The 25646-nt window shown below is 38.0% G+C and overlaps 1 protein-coding gene across 1 annotated transcript in view; it reads left to right on the top strand.

Moving 5' to 3' along the window:
* The window catches only part of LOC113982944 (protein eyes shut homolog), a gene marked incomplete at its 3' end in the record, with an annotated part of 505234 nt that overhangs the window by 3516 nt on the left and 476072 nt on the right, over nucleotides 1–25646 (top strand). The window contains exon 3 of the mRNA XM_039383315.1: nucleotides 1836–1949. Coding sequence (XP_039239249.1) covers nucleotides 1836–1949 — 114 coding nt within the window. The remainder of the gene's footprint in view (nucleotides 1–1835; nucleotides 1950–25646) is intronic.

Raw genomic sequence — 25646 nt, 5'->3', positions numbered from 1 at the left:
TTTTTTTTTCGTTGTTCAACAATTTAAATTCTTATACCAAATAACATAAATGGTTTGGAGTAAACTCCCAAAAAATAGTTACTTAACCAAACTACTGAAAAAAAGTAAATGGTTTTATTGAGCATTTCATTCAATCTGCTGAAAAAAACCCTCCCTTTTCAGTTTTAAGGACCTTTAAGTTACACTACGGAAATTTTTAAAATCAAAATTTGTTTTTAATTGAAAGGTCAAACATTTAATTAGAAGAACAAGCAAAGCAAAATACTTAATCTTTTCTTCCAGATTGTTCTGTACCGTAAAGTTCCTTCCAAAGGGAATTCATTAAACATACTGTTATCATCAAATTAAATATTTCACAAAAGAAAAAAAAATTATCTGATTCTATCTAGGAAATATTGCAGTACTTACTCAAAACCCATTGAAGAAACTGAATTTAGTGTTGGGATTCTAATACCAGAGAGTAGAGCACGATTAGATAAATTCTTAGCCATTTTCTTCCTTTCAGGGGGTTAAGAAAGACCATTAAAGAAATTGTATATTATTCCTGGATTCAAACCAATGGAATTTGGGCATGCTTTAGAAAGTTCCAGAAATATTAATTCACATCACAAAATGGATTGTTGTAGCTCTTTTTGTACTTGTGGAACAGAATTGTTGCAATGTTCCTTTGTTGAACTGAATTTCTGTGCTCTCGCAATAGTGATGCTATGCTATGAAACATAGCTGATGAATCATGAACAAGTGAGGTTCATAGAACACAGAAATTAAGGTTATGTTGCATAAAGTTTGCTGTAATTTATTTTTAATCGCTTTACAAAGCGTGTAATAATTTGGTTATTAATGCATTTGTCAATAGAAGATTAAGCAGGTATGAATGAGTCAATGTTATGAGTACAATATTTTTATAATTACTCAAAGTGAAGTAATATAGTGGAAAAAATTGATGGTATGCAGTATGTTTAATATTTCTGCTATGATTTCTGGGGGCTGTATAAAAGGCTTTGAAAATAATGATATCAAAAAGTGTCTGGTACTAATTTAACTGAAATTAATGGAGAAATTCACAAGCAATTCTGTTAAAAGCAATCATCATGCTTAATGTTATCAACAAGCAATGCTTGAAATATTCTGTGAGCCTATATAGGAAAGTTTTGGGTAGTGCCATAATTTTGTATTAACAGTACTGCTCCCATAAATAAACTGTATGTAAACAAGAAGAATTAGGAAGATAAACCACCATATATTATGGGCATGGCTACACAATAATAAGGGAGAAAAAGTGCCTCCCATAATATAAAGTCAATTAGAAATTTGAAAAGTTGTTGAACCGTCAATAATGTCATAGCAGTAATTCAAGCGGCAAGCATAATTATATGGTATTTAGACCTGTATGCTGAAATAACATTAAAAACTTATAACTGGAACTGTAATTTCCAGAAAGCTGCATATTAAGAAAAATTCTGTCAAATTCCACTCCACATGAGAACATCTCTTGTTCTCAATGCTGGAGGAAGCATTAAGCTAGATTCATGTTAAAAAGAAAAAAATACTACTGTTTCAGCAGCATTTCTGCATTTTAAAGTATATGTGAATTCGTGACTATATGGCAGATGAGGCTGAGCACAGTAGTTCCTATAAAAGCAGATTAATATCTTTCTGTCTTGCTTTAGAATTTCAGTAATTCTAGTGAAAACTAATGAACAACGTTAACACAAATACCCAACTATCCACCTGCCTATCTGTATTGCAGCTATACATTTGACATTTAAAAATACTTCACCAAAACCCCTAAATATTTTGTAAAATTCAATGTTCATATTATTCCTTTCAAATAGGTAAAAATTGTACCGAAATAGTTGGACAGTGCCAGCCATCTACGTGTTTCAATGGCAACTGCGTCAATGTTACTCCAAATACTTTTCTTTGTAACTGTGACAAGGGCTTTACAGGTAAGAAGCACCTTTGTTGCCTGTGGAACAAAAATGGTTTTCTGTGTTATAATAATGGTATGAACTTTTGCTTTATTAAAATAGTTATTTTAAATTATTTTTGCACAGTTTGCCATGTCCTCAGGTTTTTTTAAGAATAAGTTTTATAAAATAAAGAAATCAGACTTCCATGTGACTATTCCAAAGCACTCATATATTAAAGTGAAATCATACAAATGAGAGAAGCTTTTCATATTTGGTACCTTTCACCTATTGGTGGTTTTACAAAGGAAGACTCATAATCACTCTCTCACTATCTCTTAAAAGCAGAGTTTACAAGAATCGGAGCTCTTTCTGATTTGATGATTTGGAACAATCATGACATTTGTATTCATAATTTCAGTATATTCTTAATAGATTTGCTAGAAATATAAGATGGAAATAACTCAGAATAATTCAGAAACAATCTCATGATTTAAGGATGTGTCATGATAAAAAAGAAGGAAATTATTTGGTTTATTTTTGATATATTGGACAAATAAGATGTTTTCATAAGAAAAGTTTAATCAAAATGTACCTAAAGCCATCCAATTGTAAACAATTTTTGGGGAGTTAGAAGAACAGTCAAATTTAAAACCACTATTAATTCTGAGCTTCACAGCAGAAATTGACTGTTGATATAAGAAAAGTAGCGATACTCAGAAGAACATTCTTTAAGAATGAGCTAAGTATAAAGCTAGCTCTTGAATATTCAACAACAGCAAAACTTTTCAAAATGTCTCTTTCTTGGAAGCATCAATTATCCCTGACAATCATAGAATATAAACAAATTATTACATTGAGATGAAGAGTTAAAAGAAAAAAAGAAAGGCATAAGGGAGTTAAAGGGATCCAAGAGCCAAACAAGCCAATCTTTATTTTCAAAATGAAAGACTGAAAAGTCTTGTTGATATTTAAGTCTGTATAGAATTATATTTTATAAAAATGGGATAGGCATGCTGAATTTTAAATTCCTAGTAAATGTGTTTGATATTACTCTCCCTTTTCTCCCTCTCTTTCACTGTAGAAGCATCACAGTCAGCATAATTCTGAGAAAACTGAAAAACCCCCCACTTTTTTCCAAAGGAGAAAAGTCCATTAGTAGAGTTTTCTAGAGTTAGTTTTTCCCCTACTCATTGTCCATATCTTTTTAGAACGCTCACTCTTGTCCTTTCATGCAAGTTGTGTGGGCACAGTGCTTCTGAAATTTTCCCTACAAAAATCTTTTTTATTCTTGCAATTTTGACCTGATGAGGGAGAAGGGAGGTGGACACAGGAGAAACACCCTTCCAGATACAGTAAACCAAAACCCATCATGACATAAAAACAGTTCAATACTCTGAACTAGTGGATGGCAGCAATCATTGCAACCTCCCCTCAAGTAGTTGTAAAGGACTGAGAAGGAGAAAAAGAGACTATTGAATGTGCACTAGCTGCCTTTTTGTTCTCCACCTAGCTAAAAGAAAATAGGGAATCCTTCGTTGTTCTTAAGCATAAGTATCACAGAAGGAGAAGACAGACTTACAGGAATTTAACTCATATTTTCTTGCTCTGTTATAAATTGCCCCAGGTCCTGCTGTAAGAGAAAAGTGTGTAGTATATCAGCACACTTTGCAACAAGACTGGTTGACTAACATACAGTATAATTGTGCAATTATTTTCTAACCAAATGTAGTTGTTTTAAGTTTGCATTTCTTCCTACAATACTGTGTTAAGGTGTTTGCTATCACAAAAAAAATTTCAAAAATAATTATCTAAAAAAAACAGCCTGCAGGAAAACAGACATTTTTCTGTTGTTGTTCCATGGTGGCTCTATGATGTTCTCAGAAAAGGTGAGTTGTGTAATTATGAATCTTGTAACTTGACTTGTTATTTTGTCTGAAATTAACAGGAAATTCAAAACATTCTTCTGTTTTGATATTAAACTTTTACACAGAAAATACAAACATAATACTAAGATTGTGCTCATTATGATTAAGATTTTGCAAACTTTGTCATATCTTTTTTCTAAAATGAGATAAGGCCCTGGCAGCAACTATTTCACATGATCTGAATGAAAATATGAATTTTTCTTGTTACTGTAAATTGATGAGAAGCAAGTAAAATTATAATAAAATTATTTTACATTTATATTTACAATTATTATTTGCAAGGTTTTATTCAAAATAAGTAAAGGTTTCTGGGTTTAAGTTGTGTTCATAATGATAGAATGGATCTATGGGAGAAGCAGCGTAAATTATGTCAATTATGTGTTTTTATTATATACTAATTGCTTCGTTCATTCACTGAGATCTCAAACCTCTTTTTACTCTTTCCTGAAAGCTCATTTTTAACATAACTTAATCGCAAACAGCTAACATTAGGCTTGCCATTATTCTTATGATTGAATACTCCAATTCATACCAGAATTTGCACCCTTAGACTTACTAAGAAATGTTTAAGGGAAGGGAATCTGGGTGAAACAAGGATGAGGTGGGTACAAAGAGGAAGGAGGTATAAAAAAGGCTGGTAGTGTGTGAATAGTTCGCCGTTCAGTACTCTTGTCTGACTGAGACCTGCCATGAATCGCTGTAGTCTATCCATTTCTCCATTCTTTCTGTTAAATATTTCTTAACTCTCTTTCCATACAATCTTGCTCTCTCCCCATCTGTGAGTGTTGTAAGGTCTAGATGAAAGAACTGGAGATACCAAAGTGACTGAATTTGGAGGCTGCAGCTGGAGATAGGCCACTGTCTTAATGTCTTTGGTGCCAGCAGCTGGAGTGAATGAGGGTCTCAGCATCAGCAGCTGAAGGAAGACCACAGATCATAGGAACGTGTGTCTGCAGTGAGTCAACTTAGTGCCAGTGACTGGCATGAGACCTTGGGTGATGTGGCTCCCATGCCTGATGCCAGCTGAAGCAGATGAGAGTCCCAGCATCAGCAGGGAGAGGGGGAGCAAGAGTGACAGGGCCTGTGTGCCTGGGCATGAGCCACTAGGAAGATCAGAATGTTTATATTTTCCCCTCAACTCGTGTGTATGTGTACCCATGCATAAATGTGCACGTGCACTTCATTAGCAGCCTTCAAGTTGGACTGTCTGATGAGTAGGAGGCCCAAGCTCTGGATATCAATATTAAATGAGCTGAGGTCCCACACTGATATTCAAGGGGTTCACAAATGTGTCAGTGCTTTTGAAAGAGAGAGTAAGGAGATGTGTACTTTTACTAGCAAGCTTCAATCCTGATCAATCTGAGAAGAGGACTGGGATTTGGCTGTTTGTACACGTTTTATGTTCAATATGGTATCGTTACGTGCGTGTGCTGTTAAAGGCAATGCTGCATCTGTGGGTAGTCTATTAGCTGGCTGCATTAGTGTCCTCTGCAGGTGTGTGTCTCTGGCATACATGCTCTTAGCTGCTGTTGAACCTGCAAACAGGAATGCAACAGCTGCATCCATTGGTCTAGGAGAGAGGGACTCACAGGTCTTTGGGTGCACTGGGCTCGGCTCCTCCACCAGAGGTGGTGTTTTTTATGCCTCTCCTAACAAGAAGGATGTCTCAGAAATTTTGATGGATGTTGTGATCCTGTTCTCTGAAGATGCATAGAAAATTAATGTGACTCATTCATAATCAACAGGAAATAGCAATATCTTAGCTATATCTGTACCGGTACTGCTCAGTATACGTACTGCAGACAACATCTAATAGATTAAGAGCAGTAGTTTTCCATTTGAGCATGTTTTATTGAATCTGCTCCTTAGGTGGAAGATGGGACTGATTAAAAACCAAACCTCTGTAGAGCACTTGAGATTGTTGAGGTTTTTTTCATATATTCCTATAAGGGAGACATATTTCCTGCCTTCCCCAATGGTCCAATTGGCCTCTTTACAGACCATAATGAGTTCCCTCCTCGCTTGTGCAACAGGAGATACTATATGAATGAGGTGGTTTTGCTTGGAGCCACTTTGCTAGAAGTTTCCATCATCCAGGTGCTTTAGTTTAAAGTTGTCTGTTCACTTAACCAGTAAATTACACTCAGAGTACTTTGAAAAAGGTCATAATTGTAAAGAGACTTCTCCATATATATATCTGGAGAGAAGAATTTATTGTTTGTATAATTAGTGTTTTAACAGCCTAATAGTTCAATTTGGATAGTACTCATACTCATAGACCAAATTAATACCCAAAGGCTTACTAATAAGATCTCTAAAACTATTAGAGAAAAAGCTTTCCTACTATCTATTTTTTACTTTGGTATTATGCTCAGCTTGCCAGTGTACCTCACGGTTCCAAAACCAACACATAACAACAAGAAGAGGGGGTCAACAATTGCAGTAAGTCATCAGCATTCTGAGGTCTTCATTGAGAAGAGTGTGACGTTGATGCTGGAAGTTTCACACCTGTCAGTCAAGGCACCATCTCAGTCCTCTTTTAAATGTTTCTCCAGAGACGAAACTGAAAGAGGGGAGACAGCAGTCACTGGGCCCAAGCATAGGTATTAATACAAACCAGAAAAATTCTGACCTCTTGCACTGTTAGGTCAGTACAAAGGTTAGTCTGAAAAGATATTCCTGCTACAGAATGTGTTTTTGGTGTTTCTCTAGGGGGCAGGGCTGATAGCAACAAGGATGTGCAAATGGGGACTGACTATGTTTTAATAGAACCATTTGTTAAGTATGCCAGTTTCCTCAGAGAAAGCTGTGGATTATGGGATTGTGATCCTTAGTTGTAAAAGTATTCTGTGAAATATTCATTTATCACTAATCATTGTCACTTAAATGAAGAAAGTATGGTCAACCTTTTTTCCCATATTTATGAATGATACTGAAATGGCCATAGTTCTTTTAGTGTTAAGAAAGAAAATACATATTGTATTTGGAGTTTTAATGCAGATATGATGATTTTTTAAAATCACATAAATTCATGTATATTTCATACTTGTTTCATAGAGTCAAATATCATAGAACCATTAAGATTGGAAAAGGCCTTCAAGATCATCGAGTCCAACCTTTAAATGAACACCACTATCTCAATTAAACCACAGCACTAAGTGACATGTCCAGTCATTTCTTTAACATGCCCAGGGATGTTGACTCCACCACCTCCCTGAGCAGCCTGTTCCAATGTTTAACTACCCTTTTGTTACAATCTGCTAAAATATTGCAGAAAGAATTTTTATATTCGAATGTTCCCTTGAGCAAAATTAAAACTCATACAAGTTATCTGTTGATACCAAAACTGTTTTTATTAATTGCTAAGAGATGCAAAGAGAAAGAGGAAAAAATAAGAAAAGGTTAGAAAATGCTAAGATTACTTTTAAAAGCAGAGAAAAAGATTACCACCAAAAAAACCTACCTTTTCATCTGAGCTGGCCTGTGGAGTGGGGGGAGAGGGAGAGAAGCAGTTTTTGCCCTTTTTTTTTCTGTAGTCTCTGCTACCTTAGATGTCATCTCTTTAGCTGCAGGGGGTCTTAATTCTTCTGGAATGCAGCCAGGATGTGGCAGCTAACCCCCACTCACACCGGGCGGCCTCAGGCCATGCAGAGGTCTCAGTATGCACTTCTCAGCCCTCAGAAATATGGTCAGGGTGGAAAAACTCACGCAGGTAGTACGGTGGTTCTCAGTCCACTTCAAGACGGCAGGGGTCCAGTTTCTGGTGACGGCAGGCAGTTTACAGCGGCGGAAGAAAAAAAGTGAGGGTGAGGTAGAGAAGAGATTTTTTGGCTGCTATAGCCAAACTCTCTTTCTCACTCCTCTTCCCCTGCTCTTCCCAAACTTCTCCTCATCTTTTATAGTGTTCAAAGGAGGTTGTGTGTGGTTTCTTGGCACGTAGCCCTATTCACATGTTCACAGAGATATGATAACTATGAACAATACCAGGATCTTTTGGCAGGAAAACTCCAGTGGGAAAATCTTGGTGAGAACTTCTGGTGGAAAACTGACACAGAAGTTTTGGTAGGAAGTTTTTGACAAGCAGAAACAATGGTGAGACATAATTTTTGGCATTTGTATGTTATCTGTCTGTTACACCTTTCCAGGAAGAAATTCTTCCTGATCTCCAACATGAATCTCCCCTGGCACAACTTGAGGCCATTTCCTCTTGTCCTGTTGCTGGTCGCCTGGGAGAAGAGGCCAACCCCCACCTTGCTACAGCCTCCTTTCAGGGAGTTGTAGAGAGCGATAAGTTCTCCATTGAGCTTCCTTTTCTCCAGGTTAAACAATCCCAACTCCCTCAGCCACTCATCAACTGATTTATCCTGTAGACTCTTCACCAGCCTCATTGGCTTTCTCTGGACATTTTTTGCTGGACATGCTCCAGCACATCAATGTCTTGCAGTGAGTGGCACAGAAATGAACACAGGACTTGATGTGAGGCCTCACCAGTGCTGCGTATGCAGGGGCATGATCACTGGCCCAGTCCCACTGCCCACACTATTTCTCATACAAGCCAGGATGCCATCGATTTTCTGGGCCATCTGGACACATTGCTGACTCATGCTCAGCAGGCTGTCAACCAACATCCCCAGGTCCTTTGCTGTCAGGCAGCTTTCCAGCCACTCTTACCCAGCCTGTAGCTCTGCATGGGGTTGTTCTGGCCAAAGTGCAGGACCCAGCACTTGGCCTCATACCATTGATCTCAGCCCCGAGAGAGAGATGCAGAGTGCCCAGATCCCTTCCTAACCTCCAGCAGATCAACACACCCATCCACTTAGTGTCTACTTACTGTGTCATCTTAGTGAACTTACTGAAAGTGTCCTCAATTCCCTCATCCAGATCATCAATAAAGATATTAAGCAGGACTGGCCCCAATACTGAGCCCCGGGCAACTCCACTAGTGACCGGCTGTCAACTGGATGTGACTCCCTCTTTGAGCCTGGCCCTCCAGCCACTTCTTAACCCAGTAGAGAGTGCACCTGTCCAAGCTGTGATCTGCCAGCTTCTCCAGGAGAATGCTGTGGGAGACAGTATGAAAGGCTTTACTGCAGTCCAGGTAGACTACATCCACAGCCTTTCCCTCATCTACTACGCATGTCACCTGATCATAAAAGGAGATCATGTTGGTCAAGTAGGACTTGCCTTTTCTAAACCCTGCTGACTGGGCCTGATCTCTTGTCCTGTACATGCTGTGTGATTGCACTCCAGATAATCTGTCCATAACTTTCCCAGGCACTGAGCAAAAGTTTCAAAAGTACTGTAAAATCTGTGGTAACATGTCCACAATAAGAGTTTGCCTCTCTCCAACTATTCAAGTATCGCAAAAGTATTTAATTTTTATTATAAAATACTTTCTGTGAAAGTATCCCAGCTGATTTTTTTTCTTTACCTTTTCTACAGCTCACTTTTTGCCTACTTTTTGAAAAATTAAAGCAGAAATTTCAGGGTGTATTGGGTCTGGCTGAGCTGGAGTTCATTTCCCCACAGTAGCCCTCACAGTGCTGTGCTTTGCATTGGCAGCTAGAAGGGTGTTGATAACAAACCAGTTATCATTTTGGCTACTGCTGAGCACAGCACCAACACTGTAACATTCCTTCCTCAGTTGAGGGCAAGATCCTGGGAGGGGACCCAAGTAGGCCAGCTGATGCAAACTGACCAAAGGGATATTCCAGACCGTATGACGTCAGGTCAGATGTAAAAGCTAAGGCACAGAGCAGGAGAGGGGACGTTCATTGTCTAGAGGCTGCCTGCTGAGAAACTGTCATGTCTACCGAAGCCCTGCTTCTTGGGAGTGGCCGACCAGTGCTGCTCATGGGAAGTAGAGAATAAAACCCGCTATCCTTTGATTCTGTGCGCGCAAGCTTTGCTTTAATTTTTGCTTTAAATAAACTGTCTCATCTCAACCCATGAGTTGCCTTTTTTTTTCCCCACCTTACTCTCTCCCCTGTCCTTCTGGGAAGGGGAGTGATAGAGCAGGTGGGTGGGCACCTGGTATCTAGCCAAGGTCAACCCACCACACAGGGTTAGAGTTTTAGTCTTCCTCAGCATTCTTTGTTACAACCGACTTCTGTTGTAAACTGCCATTTGGTAGACACTTTGTTCCAGTGTACTTTCAACATGGTCCACAGGCAGTACTTGTCCTCACTTTCTGTGTATCCATGTAAAGCATTTTAATGTCAGACGAAACTGATCTGTTGACCAAGAAACTCAGCCCTTCTTGAGATTACACGCCTGTTCTATGTTAGAGACCATAATATCTATCAGTCACACAGGACCCAGATGGGAAAATAAAATTCACAACCCATCTCCCTGTTCTCCGATCCAGCTACTATACTCGCTTCTTTGGTAATTGTTTTAAATTTCAAGTCAGAGAATTCACACTGTGTTTGGGTAGGGTACCTTCATTAAGACTGTGTTTTGTAGAGCTTGTGTTTCCAGAGACTGATTCAGGGAACCGATATCCTGAAGACACTAATTCAGCAATGAAGGAATATTCTAGTCAGAGAGGAAAGGTAAATGTCCTTAAGTTAGTTGATGAGAATATGAGACAGGACTTTTGATATGTCTTTTGAGGCTAAAGCATTTTAGGCAATTGTCACTTGAGTATTAGATAACTCTAGTACTAGTAATTATTCTTCCAGACACAATACAGATCAATTCATCTTAGCTAGTAACAAAGATATATACACCAAAAAGTCTTGTCAGAACTACAGTAAATGACATGAATTAGGTTGTCTGACCTAGCAGATGCAAGTATTCTCACATATACTCTTCTAGCATGATTTCATTACACATTTCAGTAGACTATTTTTCAAAACTTCCTAAGAATTTGATAACCTTCCTGTGAGTTTTGATAACCTTCCTGCATTGCACAATCTTTTTTCCCTTTTTTAATAGATTTATAATTGAATTATAAATAATTGTTGTATTTGTTGAGTATATCAACTCAATGTTAACTATACTCAATCAGTATAATTAGTGAATATCTCTCTCATAGCACTTTACAATAGACAAGTGTAATTACTCGGGGAAAAGACCAGGCATGAATGCTTCTTGTAGTTTACTGTTAATTACTAAATCATAAAATCATATAATTGTTAATGTTGGAAAATATCTTTAAGATCATCAAGTCCAACCATCAACCCAGAACCACCATCATGTTCATCATTAAGCCGTGTCCTCAAGTGCAATATCCACACAATTTTTGAACACTTTCAGGGATGGTGACTCCACAGTTTCCCTGGGCCGTCTGCTCCAATGTTTTATAACCTTTTACATGAAAAAATAATTCCAAATATCTAACCTAAACCTCAAGTGGTGCAACTTCAAATAGAGTAGCTTGAAATGCTGAGCACTTCAGTGATCCTTTAAAGGAGTTAGATAACTTGCACTTGAGTTTCCCTGTTATTAACATCAGGCCAAGGTAAATTCCAGTGACCTTTCCTAAGGTTAAATGTAAATCAAGACCTAGGAGAGTACATTGTACATTTCACTGACACTCTAATCCAATATGCCAACAAGTAAGTCTTTTAAAAAATTAATTTTAACAAATTATTAAAAATATTACAGAAGATTACTACGAGATAAATAACAATACTTATTTCTAGAGTAAAAACTGGAAACTGCACTATTGCAAGAGAAGTAAGACTGTCAGATCTAAAATAAATTGGAAATACACAGGAATGTGCAAACATCTGTGGGTGCTATACAGACTTTAGTATATTGTTTATAAAATGTTTTGAGGATGTATACCTGAGCTGTGATGAAGTGAACAGTTTGGTTGATGAAATGCAGGGCAGAATACTAAAAGATTACTCAATTCAGGAAATGATTTTCTTCCTTGTCTCTTCAGATTTGCGAAAGGATCTTGTTTGTCAATATAGACTCGAGTGTCATCTTAAAAATTTGGATGAAAAAAAGCTGATTTATCACTTTCAGCTTGTATTTAATTATCTGGGCTTGTAAAAACATTTTTAACGTGACATCAACGTACCTGTAACAAATGTGGTTAGAGCCTTCCCAAATCTTTGTTCGCGAAGCCCAGCCATGATTTGAAACTATTTTCTATGTGCTCCCTTAAAAAAAACAAAATCAAACCCAAGTCAAAAAAATACCCAAAAGAAAAAAAAACAAACCAACAGAACAAAAAAAATTAATAGATTCTTTATTTTAAAGAAAAATAAAGTTATAAAGTCATCCTTTTATTACTGTCTCTAAATTCATTTCAAGCTGAGATCCAACCATATGCAGCCTATATGTTAGTGTGTATAGAACATATCAGACTGTATCAGATACATTTTGTAAAGGCAGATATAAGATTGACCATACTATTTTATAACTGATTTGACTGTTTAGTTCAGAAAAAAGTGAATTCTGTTATATAAATACATATATATATATATAATGTTGGGTTTTTTTCTTTTCTGCAAATGAATCAGTTTCCAACATATTCTTCTTCAGGGAAATGAATTTTTTCCTTACAGGATTATTAGTATCATGTTTTTCAATGAATTTATAACTGAATAATTTTTTTATTATTTCTATTAAATTAAATCTTTTTTTCATGAGTAATTGTGTGATCTTGGTAATTGGAGAAGCAATATAATTCTCACCAAATCTTAACCATATTAAATAACTTAAGCAATCATACTATACACATTAAATGAATGAATTTGTTTTGAGGTTACAGACATTACACTATATTAAGTAATACAATTCTTTATTCTAATGTATGAACTCCCTTTGTTTCCTTACTACATTGCCATCCTATGCAGAAATGAGATGATAGAATATAGCATCTATATCAGACTAATTCCTTCCCATCTCCTTACAGACAGAATGTCTCTTCACTGTTAGGATGCCTGTTCTTCCTTAGATGTTCACTAGTAATTCTTAAATTACTATTACTGTAATTTCTTTTTTTATTTTTTTATTTTATGGTTTTTCAAGGAAAAGAAAATAATACCTTCACAAGGTCTTGCAAAAGGCAGTGAGAAAAGATGTATTATATTTATAGATATCATCAGCTAATACATACTGATAAAAATAAACACGGAATTAGAAATAATCTATAGAAGATATTAAAGAGCATAGTGACTGCAACTCAGTCTCCTTGTTGCTTTCAGATCCTTAACACAGCTGTTCATAGCAATTTTCTCTTTACAAATCTGTCTGCTCATTTTAATCTGAATGCAACTGTAGTTCACTATAGGTTTAAAACAATAATTGTAGGATACAATTATTAAGGCATTAAGAATATAAGTTTCTGTTGAAAGAAGCTTGGAGATCAGTACAGAGTTGGGTTCTTTAGGATGGAGGTAGCTTTTCTGCCTGCAATCTCTTCAAGTATTTCACATAACTGTTCTGAATAGAAAGAAAAATGAACCCAATATTGTATAGTCTAGGGTCTACAGTAGTGTTTATTTAAGTAATATAAACATAACACTGTGACATTGAGTTTAGTAACAGAAGCTCTAAGGTAAAGTCAGTGTGCCTAAACCTAGAAAAACCCTAGGAGAACACAGATGCAAGTCATATCCGAGGGCCATGATACTTCAGTCTTACACAGCAAGGAAGGATGAACCAAGTGGAATTTGGCATTTGAAAAACATAGATGGGTGTCAGGATTGAAAAGCAAGACACACTGACTCTTGTCTGTACTTGATGGAATAACAGGCTAAAAATGCTTATGACTTAGTAAGTATCATAAGGCAACTGATAGTCTTATACTGATAGCTAAGTACATTTGACAAGATTTCTACCTTTTCCTGAAATTAAGTCCAAAAGAGTAGATGGGCTCATTAATGTAATATTTGCTGGCCCACAGATCCTAGCACTTTAATTGCACTGATGCGCATGCCTTGATGAAATGACCGTGACCCCACTGTACAGAAGCTATTACAGCTCAACAGCCTTTTGATATTTCAGGAAGACATAATAATGCCTGGACAAGCCAAGCCCACTTGTTATCAGCTGGAGATATTACAAGGGCACACTATCCTATGGTCAGTAAGAGCAAGAGCCACTTTTGCCCAAAATAATTATGAGATAGACAAATAGTGTCCATACTTTCAAAGCAGTCAAAGCATATGCCTTGAGAATGGACATGGTTTTATACAGTCATGGGATGAGTAATCTACTATGAATGACACATGACACAGATGTTATAAAAGGAACTAGCATTTATGAACATGCCATATAGAAACTTTTTTTATACTCCATAGACCTGTGAAATAAAGTTCGGTAGATATGTCTTGAGCTATATAAGATGAAGGAAAAGTGGGAAAGAAAGGAAAGAAGGAAAGGAGGGAGAGAAAGGAGGGGAGAAGGAAGAGAAAGGAAAGAAATATGGAAAATGAAGGAGGAAGGAAAAGGAAGGAGATATGATAGAAAGGAAGACAGAGATGGAAGGAGGGAGAAAGAAAGGAAGGCTGGGAATATCAGGCAATTTCTCAGAGACCTCACTATAACTTCAAATCTGACTGCAAGCTGATGGTACCCACCTGCTCACCAGATCATTATATTGTTCACTTTGTCATGCTGTAACATCTCAAGATTTGTATAATGAGATACCTTTTGCCATCTTCCATACTGCTGGGAAGACGTTCTGTTCCTAAATAACCCACAGTTCTAGTCACAAAAGTGGCTGAAGAATCTCAGTGCAAGTATCAACTGGTGATGACTACAGTATCGTAGTTTCATTAATTATGACTTCAGAGAATTATATATCTTATTACTCAATTTCCCATCTTTATATTCCACTTGTGAATTGCGCTGTAGCAAGTGCATTCAAGTGTGCAAAAGGTCTCTTTTTTATGGAAAAGATAAAATAGATTTAATATACTTAATAGGGTTAGGTGCATTTGCTGGTTTGTGCTTTAAATAGACTAAATATATCATGTAAGTTTTCTTTGGTCGTTTTTTGCATCCTGATAGTTCCAATATCTTTGTCTTTTCCAACTTAGAAAATAAATCAGCTATACTAAAAGAACTATTTCATTTGACATTGATGTGCTTTGGACTAAACAAAATATTTAAATTATATTTTTCCACAAATGATTGCAAATACTTTTATTCTTTGTAATTAAAAGATGTGCTTGTTGATAAAGGCCTTACTATATATAATATTGCCATGAGTCCTCAAAAGCAAGAAGTGGAAGTACATGGTTAATATCTTAATATTCTTGATGACTATACAAGTAACACTTATAAAAACAGTCTTCTAGAAAATAGACCTTAAAGAAATCTTATCTTATGTTTATGTACTAAATCTGGACTTCAGAAAATAACAGGATCTGTAACATGTTAAAATTCATAGCAGGATGTAAAAGGTGCAAATGAAACTGATTGATATTTCTGGTGTAGGCCTAATTAATTAACTTTTTTTATTATTGTTCCTAACAGGAACAGGATCCAGGAAATAACATTTGTAAACCTTTTAAAGCTAGAAGTGCAGGTGATGCAATTATAGCTTTTAATAGAGATAAATACAAAGACGTTAGGCTATCAGAGACCATCCAAAGGAGGACCACGAGGATGATGAAGAATCTGCAGGGAAAGCCATATGAGGAGTGGCTGAGGTCGCATGGGCTGTTCAGCCTGGAGGAGAGGAGACTGAGGACAGACCTCATTGCAGTTACAACTTCCTCATGAGGGGAAGAGGAGAGGCAGGCACTGATCTCTTCTCTGAGGTGACCAGTGACAGGACTCAAGGGAAGAGCATGAAGTTGTGTCAGGGGAGGTTTAGGTTGAATATTAGAAAAAGGTTCTTCACCCAGAGGATGGTTGAGCACTGGGACAAGCTCCCCAGGGAAGTGTTCACAGCATCAAGCCTGAGTTCAAGAAGCATTTGGACAATTCTCTCTGGCACATGGTGTGACTCTTGGAGGTGTCCTGCACAGGACCAGGAGTTGGACTCGATGATCCTGATTGGTCTCTTCTAATTCAGCATATTCTATCATTCTATGAATCTCATTTAACTAGGAGAAAACACCTTCTTTACAAAGAACTTTCATACATGCAAAAGAAGGGGCTGTTACTTGATACCATCATTATTTAAAAGGATGTAAAATTATATAAACCCAAAAAAGGCTGAGATACACAAAAGTAATCTAGACTCCACTTCCTTTTTCAGGGGGTTTAGCCATATTTATCTTCATATGGGGTATCTGTTGCAAGCTGCTGGCAGGGCGAGTTGCCCTGTGCGGGACACAGTCGGTTCCAGCCAGCTCCAACTCACCCACTGCAGGGCAGGGCGGAGCCCACAGTCAAGGCTGCACAGGCATAGTGGAGTAAAGGACAAATATGTGTGAGAAAAAGCCCAGTGAATGCCAAAGTCATGAAGGACAGAGCAGAAATTCCCCTGCAGTTGGCAGTGAAGACTCTAGTGGAGCAGGTATTTCCCTGCACGGTGTATAACAGCCTGGAGTGGAGTGAGTCCTGGGAAAGTGGGGAAGAAAGGTGTTACTCTAACATTCGTCTTTGTTTCTCACCACCTAAATCTATTTTAACTAACAATAAATTCAACTAATTTTGCTCTTAGAAGTTTTCAACCTAAATGATTGTATGATTCTATGAATTTTTCCCAAGCTGAGTCTCGTTTGTCCACATCAGTAGCTGATAAACAGCTTATCTGTCCTTATCTCAACCTACAGGTTCTCTTTCCTGTTGATCTTCCTATTTTCTGTCCCTCTGCTGTGGAGGAAGGTCAGTGAGAAAGTAATAGTTTGGGCATTTGCCCTTGGCTAAGTTTAAATCACCACAATCATTCATACCACTATTTTTCTTAAACTGACTCATCTATAATTCTTTGTTTTCTCTTTCATTTTCTTTCTTTTCTGAAGTTAGGCATTGTACTTAAATCTATTATTTCAGTGAAATGAGCTCCTATGCTAAGTAGGGACCTGAATACAGTTACATGTTTTTTGCAAAAGTGTGTTTTTGCTACAGTATAACAGAAATCACTTAAATATTATTTCAAATTAAAAACCAAGATCAATCATATAAAAAATTTCTATGTTTCCTTGTTCTGTCTGGAATGAAGGCAAAAAACATAAAGACTACCTCTGAATAAAATATAGTTTCTTTCTAATACTCCAAGGAGTTATCTGTATCCTTTGCACTGTGATGACAACGGTAGTCGGAAGGGCACTGAGTACAAGTGTATTAATATTTCTGGTATACTGAGAGAAGACAATGACAGATGAAAAAATCCCCAGGTGCAGGTACTTCATTTGAAGAAGATAAAATTAGCTGCATGATTTTGAGTCTACTTCACTCAAATGTTCTGTCTAATTTAAACAGACAGCATTAAAAATGGGTAATAAGATCAATGAGTCAAAAAAGCTTCAGAATAAATACTAATTTTTTTTTTATTGATAATAGAACAATACTTAGATATGTAGTAATACATTGTAGGATACCAGAGTGATCAGCTCTGCATACCCAGTTCTGAAGCACGGCATCCGAAGAATCAGTTTTTTTCATGCAGTTTTATAAGCACTATAAAGACACTTCCAGACATGCTATGGGTTATGGACATTTTCCTGATCTTGTTAAACAATTTTATATCAATCATTGGCCATTGGTGTCCATGTCTGACATGTTTCTGCTTTGAACTGTTAGGAACCCCTGCCCCAGTCTTGTGATTACGCACTTTTATATACCTGTCTAGTCTGCAATAGCTCACAATGAAAAACAATGGTGTTTAAAAGTATATCACTGTATATATATAATTTTCCCAACTATTTACTATTAATATCTGAGTAACTACTGCAATTTTTGTTATGGTAGCAAAATTGTAGCAAAATCATAACATGAAGTCAGTGGAGACATACATTTTGATCTTACTTGGTTTGCTGTAGAATTATCTGTCTCCACTGACAAGGATATCACAGAAAGCAAGCTACTAACTTGCATGTTAATGCTTAAAATCTGATGGAGAAATTTTATGGATTTCATTGTATCAGCAAGGAGAAGGGGATTATTCAAAAGGTATAAACAAATGGGGAAATAGGGAATGAGAAAATGTTTGGACATAAATTCTAGTTGTTAGCTTTAGTTCACAGAATATCACAGGATCTGCTGAGTTAGAAGGGACTCCATAAGGATCGTCGAGTCCAGCTCCTGGCCCTGCACAGAAACATCCTCAAGAGTCACACCATGTGCCAGAGAGAATTGTCCAAATGCTTCTTGAACTCAGGCTTGATGCTGTGAACACTTCCCTGGGGAGCTTGTCCCAGTGCTCAACCATCCTCTGGGTGAAGAACCTTTTTCTAATATTCAACCTAAACCTCCCCTGACACAACTTCATGCTCTTCCCTTGAGTCCTGTCACTGGTCACCTCAGAGAAGAGATCAGTGCCTGCCCCTCCTCTTCCCCTCATGAGGAAGTTGTAACTGCAATGAGGTCTGTCTTCAGTCTCCTCTTCTCCAGGCTGAACAGCCCAAGCGACCTCAGCCACTCCTCATATGGCTTCCCCTCAAGGCTCTTCACCATCTTCACTGCCCTCCTTTGGACACCCTCTAATGACTTAATATCTTTCCTATGTTGCAGTGTTGATTGCCCAGTCCTATAATTTGTTGAGGTCCCTCTGCAGAGCCTTCCTGCCTTCGAGGGAGTCAAGAGCTCCTGCAAGTTTAGTATCATCTGCCAACTTTCTTACTATCCCTTCCAGTCCTGCTTCCAAGTCATTTGTGAAGATGTTGAAGAGCACAGAGCCTAAGATGGAGCTTTCAGGAACCCCACTAGTGACAGGTCACCACTCTGGTGTTACCCCTTTCACTATAACTCTTTGTGTTCTGCCCATGAGCCAGTTGCTCACCCATCCACCATATGATGCTTATCCAGCTGTGTGCTGGACATTTTGTCCAGAAGGATCCTGTAAGAGACAGTATCGAGAACTTCACTGAAATCCAAAAGGATTACATCAACTGGCTTGATGTAACTGGGTTACCTTGTCATCAAAGGAAACCAGGTTTGATAAGCAGGACTTTCCACTCCACAGTCGTGCTGGCTGTGACCAATGACTGCGTTGTCTTTCAGGTGGTTTTCAATACTTCCAGAATGATCTTCTTCACAATTCTATCAGGCACTAAAGTGAGACTGAGAGGCCTGTAGTTTCCAGGGTCTTTCTTGCCCTTCTTGAAAATCAGGACAGTGTTCACCAGCTTCCAGTCAGCTGGGACATCTCCAGATTCCCAAGGCCACTTAAAAGTCATTCAGAGGGGTTTTGTGAGGAAAACAGCCAGCTCTTTGAGATTCTGGGATGAATCCCATCAGGTCCCATAGATTTGTCAGGATCCAGCTGGAGCAGCAGATCCTGCACAATTTCAGGGTTGACTGGGAGTTAATCATTCTCACAGTTGTGGTCCTCCAGCTCAGGGCACTGAGACCCCCTTGGTCTGTCATCCATGTTGAAGACAGAGGCAAAGAAAGCATTAAACACCTCTGCCTTGTCTCTGTCCCTGATTGTGAGGTGACCATCCTCATGCTGTAGTGGACTGATGACATTTCTATACTGACTATGCCATTAATATATTTAAAAGAAACTCTTTTATTGTCCCCCACATTTCTAGCCAGCTTCAAATCCTATTGAGAACCCTACTCAGCCAAATTAGCCTTCTGCCTCTCCTGCTTGACTTTCAACGTCTGGGAATTGTCTGCTCCTGCGCCCTTAGGAGGTGATGTTTGAAAAGTGACCAGCACTGATGGACTCCATCACCTGCAAAAACGTTTTCCCAGGATTCCTTAGTTACTAATTCCCTGAGCAGCCTGAAGTCTGCTTTCCTCATGTCTAGAGTTGAGTTTGTGCTTGCACTTTTCCTCCTGTCAACTGAGATTTTAAACTCAATCAGTTTTTGTTGCTGTGGCCAAGATAGCCACCAACCTCCACTTCACTCATAAGATCCCTTCTGTTGACAAGCAGTAGATCAAGGAGGGCACCTTTCAAAGTTGACTCCATTAGGACCTATTCCCTAAAGTCATCATCCAGGTTTTTTAGGAATCTTCCTGCCTGAGTTGTACCAGTGGTGTGATGCTCCAAGCATTCCAAACCTTCTATTACATGCAGTGCCCCTCCTCCACCTCTTCTGCCCTGCCTATCCCTCCTGAAGAGCCTGTAACTGTCCAACAGGGCACTTCCATCACAGGTCTCATCCCACCAGGTTTCACTTATGCCAGTGATGTCAAATCTCTGGGACTGGGCCAAAGTTCACTGTTTCAACATCTGCTAGATGCTTCATGAAAGGAAATATCATCAATAGTATATATTTATGAAGTAGCTAGTACTGTAAAAGATTTTTTGAGGGAAAGTTACTGATGATGCTGATTCTCTTACAGCTGCAAAGTACACTACTGTATAACCTTTAGTTAATAAAATATATATAAGAAGTATGACAAGAAGTAGGAAGCAGCAAGAGCATTCCCACTTCCTTCCATAGAACCAGAACCATGTATTGTCTTATCTGTATAGACCTGTACTGATAGATTATCCAGATTCAGTTTCACATAACTATAATCAGTGAAGAACTTGAAGGATTTAGAGCCAAGATTTAACAGCAACTTTTTGTATAACTTAAGAAGAGATGGTCAGACCACAAAAAATATATCTTCTCCAAAGATCTTATGACTGAAAAGAGGACATAGTGGAGGAAAGTCAGAAAAACAAAAAACAAGAAAAAGAGATATGTGAGATATGTTTCTATAAAACTGAGTAGAACATTTATGAAACTTCATGGAAGATAGGCTCAGAAAGTGGTATCAGCTAAGAAACTGAGTAAAAATGAGGAATCAAAGACATTTTAAATTTCACAATAAGTATTCAAAGAAAAAAATTAAAACAAAAAAAGATATAAAATAATGAAAAATAAGAGGAATGGCAGTGGTTGACATAAAAACAAAGCCACTCTTTGTAAAAAGCCAAAAATGAGTTTGAGGAATACCCATTATGTTTGGAAATCTAGGTTTGTCAACGAGGCTGATGAATGAAAGGTTGCTGAAATGTGACATTCTTTGTTAACCATAAACCATGGCAAATACCAAGAACACAAGAGCTCTACCTCAGCACAGTGTTGGGCCTGAAATGGGAGACGTGTCAAAGGCTCCATTATGTCCATAAAATATATCACTATTCATTGTTATGGAAGTGATTGGATAGTGGGGTGATGGATGAATAGACAGATAGGTAGATAATACAACAAATAGAGATTGCTCATGGTTTGACTGTCATTAGTCATATTTAGCAACCACAATTGTATTGGTGAAGATGAATCATACATTGCAATATATTGGGTTAATACTGATGAAAACATAGAGATGTAATATTTCTTTTTGGTTCTGCCTGTGAAGCCATTTCACTTACAGAGTTATAAATTACACTTACTGAGAGATAAAAAAACCCACAAGGTGATATGAAAACTTAGACTGCATACTGAAGTCTTACAAACTTTGACAAAACAAATATTAAAAATAATAGTAATTCTAGAAAGAAGACAAATACTCTAGGAAATAATGAAAGTGACACAGTCAATAAACTTACTGCCACTCTGAACACCAGACTGTTTAAAATTCTCAATATTAAACAAGTAACAAATTTTTAAAATAAAAATAGTTTGAAATCATATACCCAGTTTATGAGCAAAAATAAAAGGCAACTGTTACTGGTTCACAGTGATGTGATAACACTGACTTATGACATCCGTACAGAGAAGGAAAAAAACCAAAAAGAATATGACAGAATACCATGAAATCAAAAAAAGTAGAAGATATCACTCTTACATTAATTCTAACTGTAATTCCAGTCATTATTGTACTAAGGATTGTGCAAGCAAAAATATATCTTCTCCAAAGATCTTATGACTGAAATAATATGTCAGCTGAATTCTAGAAAACCATGTCTGAATCTCCAAAGTCACACACCAGGACACTGTAGGAGACAAAAATACAGCTCAGGTGCTTTACACAAATCCCTGCTTATGTACCAGACAACTGTAACCACAGTGGAATTTTGTGTGCATAAATGACTTGCATGGTGTGTATCACATTGATGTATCCTAGAATAACATGCAGAATATAGCAACAAAAAATAATCAAACCCAGGAAGTTTTTTGATAGGACTACAGTAGCAACAGAAAAAAAAAAAAGGTACAACAATAGAAATCGAAGTACCTGACTGCCTATTGTTCATAAAAATGAGTGTTACAATATTGACCTATTCTATATTCACAATGATTTTACTGCATCTTCTCATAGGAAATGTATAATTTTCACCTTGCTTAATATTACAAACTTCTAAATATACCAGTTAGGACTCTCTGTCAGTTAAATGGAGAATCAGAAAAGTTTTACAGGAAGAAGGAATTGTGCCTTGCAGAATATACCACCTAAGGAGTCTTTCTGCTGTGCATTTTGCAGCTGGACATGCCTATCTCGTATTGGCCTTTTTAGCCACCAACGCGCTTGCAACAAACATGGGTAGAGCCCTTCCCAAATCTTCGTTCGTGAAGCCTGGCCATGACAGGAAGATCTGAGTGACCTGGAAGACTGGAGTAATAAAAGTGTTAAATGTTGTACTGGTAAAGAGTTAAAAAAAATCTCTTAAACCCATAAATAAATAGATGGAGTGGAAAACCTATGCATTTTGTCTGATCCCAAAGAAACTCCTGGAGAGTTACCAGTATAGTACTATCATGAAAGAGACATTTACAATTTTGTGACATTTTACTCAAGTTATACATATACTGACTTATGCAGGTATTCACAACTTTACAAAATACATTAGTGAAGTAAGAAACTCAGTTGACATATATTCTGTAAAATTCTGCCTATTCTCATGCAGGAAAAATGAAGTTAGGCACAAAGGAGTGCAGACTACATGAACTTATTTGGTAGTCTAGCAAAATGCAGTGTGAGACGAAATACGATATATTCAAAGCGGAGTTTGAAAGACTCCTGTAATAGGGCTACTGTGAATGTCCTGTAGAACCAAGAATTTAGCTTGTGAAACAAACAACCTGACTAATTGTAAAATTAATTGCAGAATGGTTTAGGTAGAAAGTGATCTCTGGAAGTTATGAGGTCAAAAGCCCCTGCTCAAGCAGGGACACTTAGTGTCAGCTTTCCAGGACCATGTCCAAATTGCTTTTGAATATTTCCAAGGATGGAGACTTCACAAATTCTCCAGGCAACTTGTATCAGTGTTATTATCCTCACAGTGTAAAAGTTTTCCCTGATATTCAGTCAGAACTGCCACGGTCCGAGGGGGGATGGGGCACGGATGGACGGGTCCGGAGGCGAGGTAGAGGTGCAAATGCAATACTTTATTGAGGTGTGCCCGGGGTTTTATGAGTTCAGGTGGGGAAAGGGCTAGAACATGGGGTGGAGTATGACACAGACAAAAGAGGGAACAAATCGGGGTAGTGACACAGGCAAAGGGGGAGGAACGCAGGAGGAACCAGGGAAGGAAAGGGCGAATGGTAACTGTCTCCTCTCTGCAGTTTCTCCAGCCTATCAGAGAGGGGAGCAGGGAAGCAGGGAGCAGGCAAAGTTCATGGCAAGCCCAGGCATGCCCAGGCTGTGCACTGTGTAGTGTGGGCACAGTGTGATACACATATCTGAAACCACATAATAACAGGAAAGTCCATATAATAAAGTCCTGTCAATTGCTGTATGTCTTTCTCCACTCCTGGAACCCCTCCTGTCCTGAATCTTGCTCCTTCACACAGAACCTCCTGTGTTTCAGTTTGTGCCCATCACCTCTGGTCCTGTCACCAAGCACAGTGGATAGCTCTGTCTTCTTTGCATCCTCTTTTCAGGTATTTATATTTATTGATGAAATCTCCCTTAGACTTCTCTATTCTAGGTTCAGCTTTCTCAGCCTTTCCTCACAGGAGAGGTTCTCCAGAGTGTCAATTATTTTACTGATGCTTTGCTGGACTTTCTCCAGTATATCCATGTCTCTCTTATACTGGATAGCACAGAACTGGACACAGTTCTCCAGGTGTGGCCTCAGTACTAGTACTAGTAGAGGGGAAGGATCATTTCCCTCAATCTGCTGACAACGCTCCAATGAATATAGCCCAGCATAACATTAGCCTTTGTGGTAAAAGGTATATTGCTGATGCATGTTCAACTTGATGTCCACCAGAACCCTCAGGCTCTTTACTGCAAAACTGCTTTCCAGTTGGTGCATGGGGCTATTTCTCCCCAGGTGCAGGATTTGTCACTTACTCTTGTTTAACTTCATGAGGTTCATGTCAGTCCATTTCTCAAGCCTGTCAGCAGGTCCCTCTGTGGCAGCACAACCCCATGGTGTATTAGCTACTCCTCCCATTTTTGTGTCTTCTGCAAACTTGCTGAGGGTGCACTCTGCCCCATCAGTCAGATCATTAATAAAGAAGTTAGTAGGACTGGATCCACTATTGATCCCTGGGATACACCACTGGTTACTGGCCTTCAAGCTGATTCATGCCTCTTATCATCTTCCTCTGGGCTTGGCCATTCATCCAGCTTTCAGTTCACCTCACTATCTACTCACCCAGCCCGTACATCATCAGTTTTTTGGGCAAAACTTACCATGAGGTAAGTTGTCTCTTTAAAAGCCTTTACACCAAACTATGTGTTTTCTGTGCAATAGAAAATAACATAGTGGTCACACAGAGAATAACAAGGTAAATATTTTCCTAATGTGAATGTGTTATTTCATTTGGTTTCAACCCCACAAATTAGTTCTGTGCTGTTTTTCTTCACATAGTAGATCAGTCTTAAAAAGCCAACTTTAAATCACATCATCAACATCTCGGTGGAAATGGTAGTAATTATATTTGCTTAGCTAATTTAATTACAGCATATAGGTTACTAGGCTTTTCCAGAAGAATTAAAAAAATGCACCTCTAAAATAAAAACGGGGTGAGTCCACAAACTCTTTGTTCCACAGAAATTGGCTTGTTTGGTCTACATGTCACCATCACTCCTGTAATTCCATACATTTTACTCATTTTGACCAAATAAGCCTTTTTCTTTCTCAATCCCCCTCCACCCTTCCGCTCCACACCTCTGCAGTGTCAGATTTCCATCAGAATAGCCTAAATATCAAACTGTTTCCTGTGTTTCCAGAAATGTTTTTACAGAGCCATTACTAACTCAATACAGAAAGATTCAGTTTTATCGCTTCTTCATGAAAAATTAATCTCATTTTTTTGAAACCATTCGTAATTTGTAGTCACTAAGAGTGAGTATTTTGTAGTCATTTAGTAAGATAAATGCCATAAAAATATTTTATACTTTTCACTGTAGTCCCTTTGAACGATGTCTTTTATCCACACAGTTTGAATCAGTTTTTGCTTGAAGGTCTTGGCAATGTCAACACACATTCTCTGACACACAAGTTACCCTTAGCCTTTAGCTTTACATATTATGGTGGTACTGCTGCCACTCCACTAAAGATTTATTGGAGCATGTCCATGTAATGTTTCATCAGCCTTCTTTTCAGCCATTTATATATGTATTATCTGGCCAGTGAAATAGGTTGGAGCAATCTATTATGTGACATAGAGACACCTGGACCAGCATATTTGTGCTTAAAGAAGCATCGAGCTGTGCTGCTGATCTCAGTAGTCAAAACTATATTCTGTCACTTTATATCAGTAAAATAATTCATACAGACTCATATAGAAAGCATTGAGATGCTTATTCTGATGACTGCATATTACATAAAACCGGTTTCAAAACGAATAGAGCACACTTGCATTCAAAATAGTTTTTCTTTTCT

This window comes from Pipra filicauda, unplaced genomic scaffold (assembly GCF_003945595.2).
Source record: "Pipra filicauda isolate LSUMZ 115617 unplaced genomic scaffold, ASM394559v2 scaffold303_size993520_pilon, whole genome shotgun sequence".
NCBI classification, from domain to species: domain Eukaryota; kingdom Metazoa; phylum Chordata; class Aves; order Passeriformes; family Pipridae; genus Pipra; species Pipra filicauda.
Note: the sequence above shows the minus strand (reverse complement) of the source record. Positions and strands in the feature narration are given on the sequence as shown.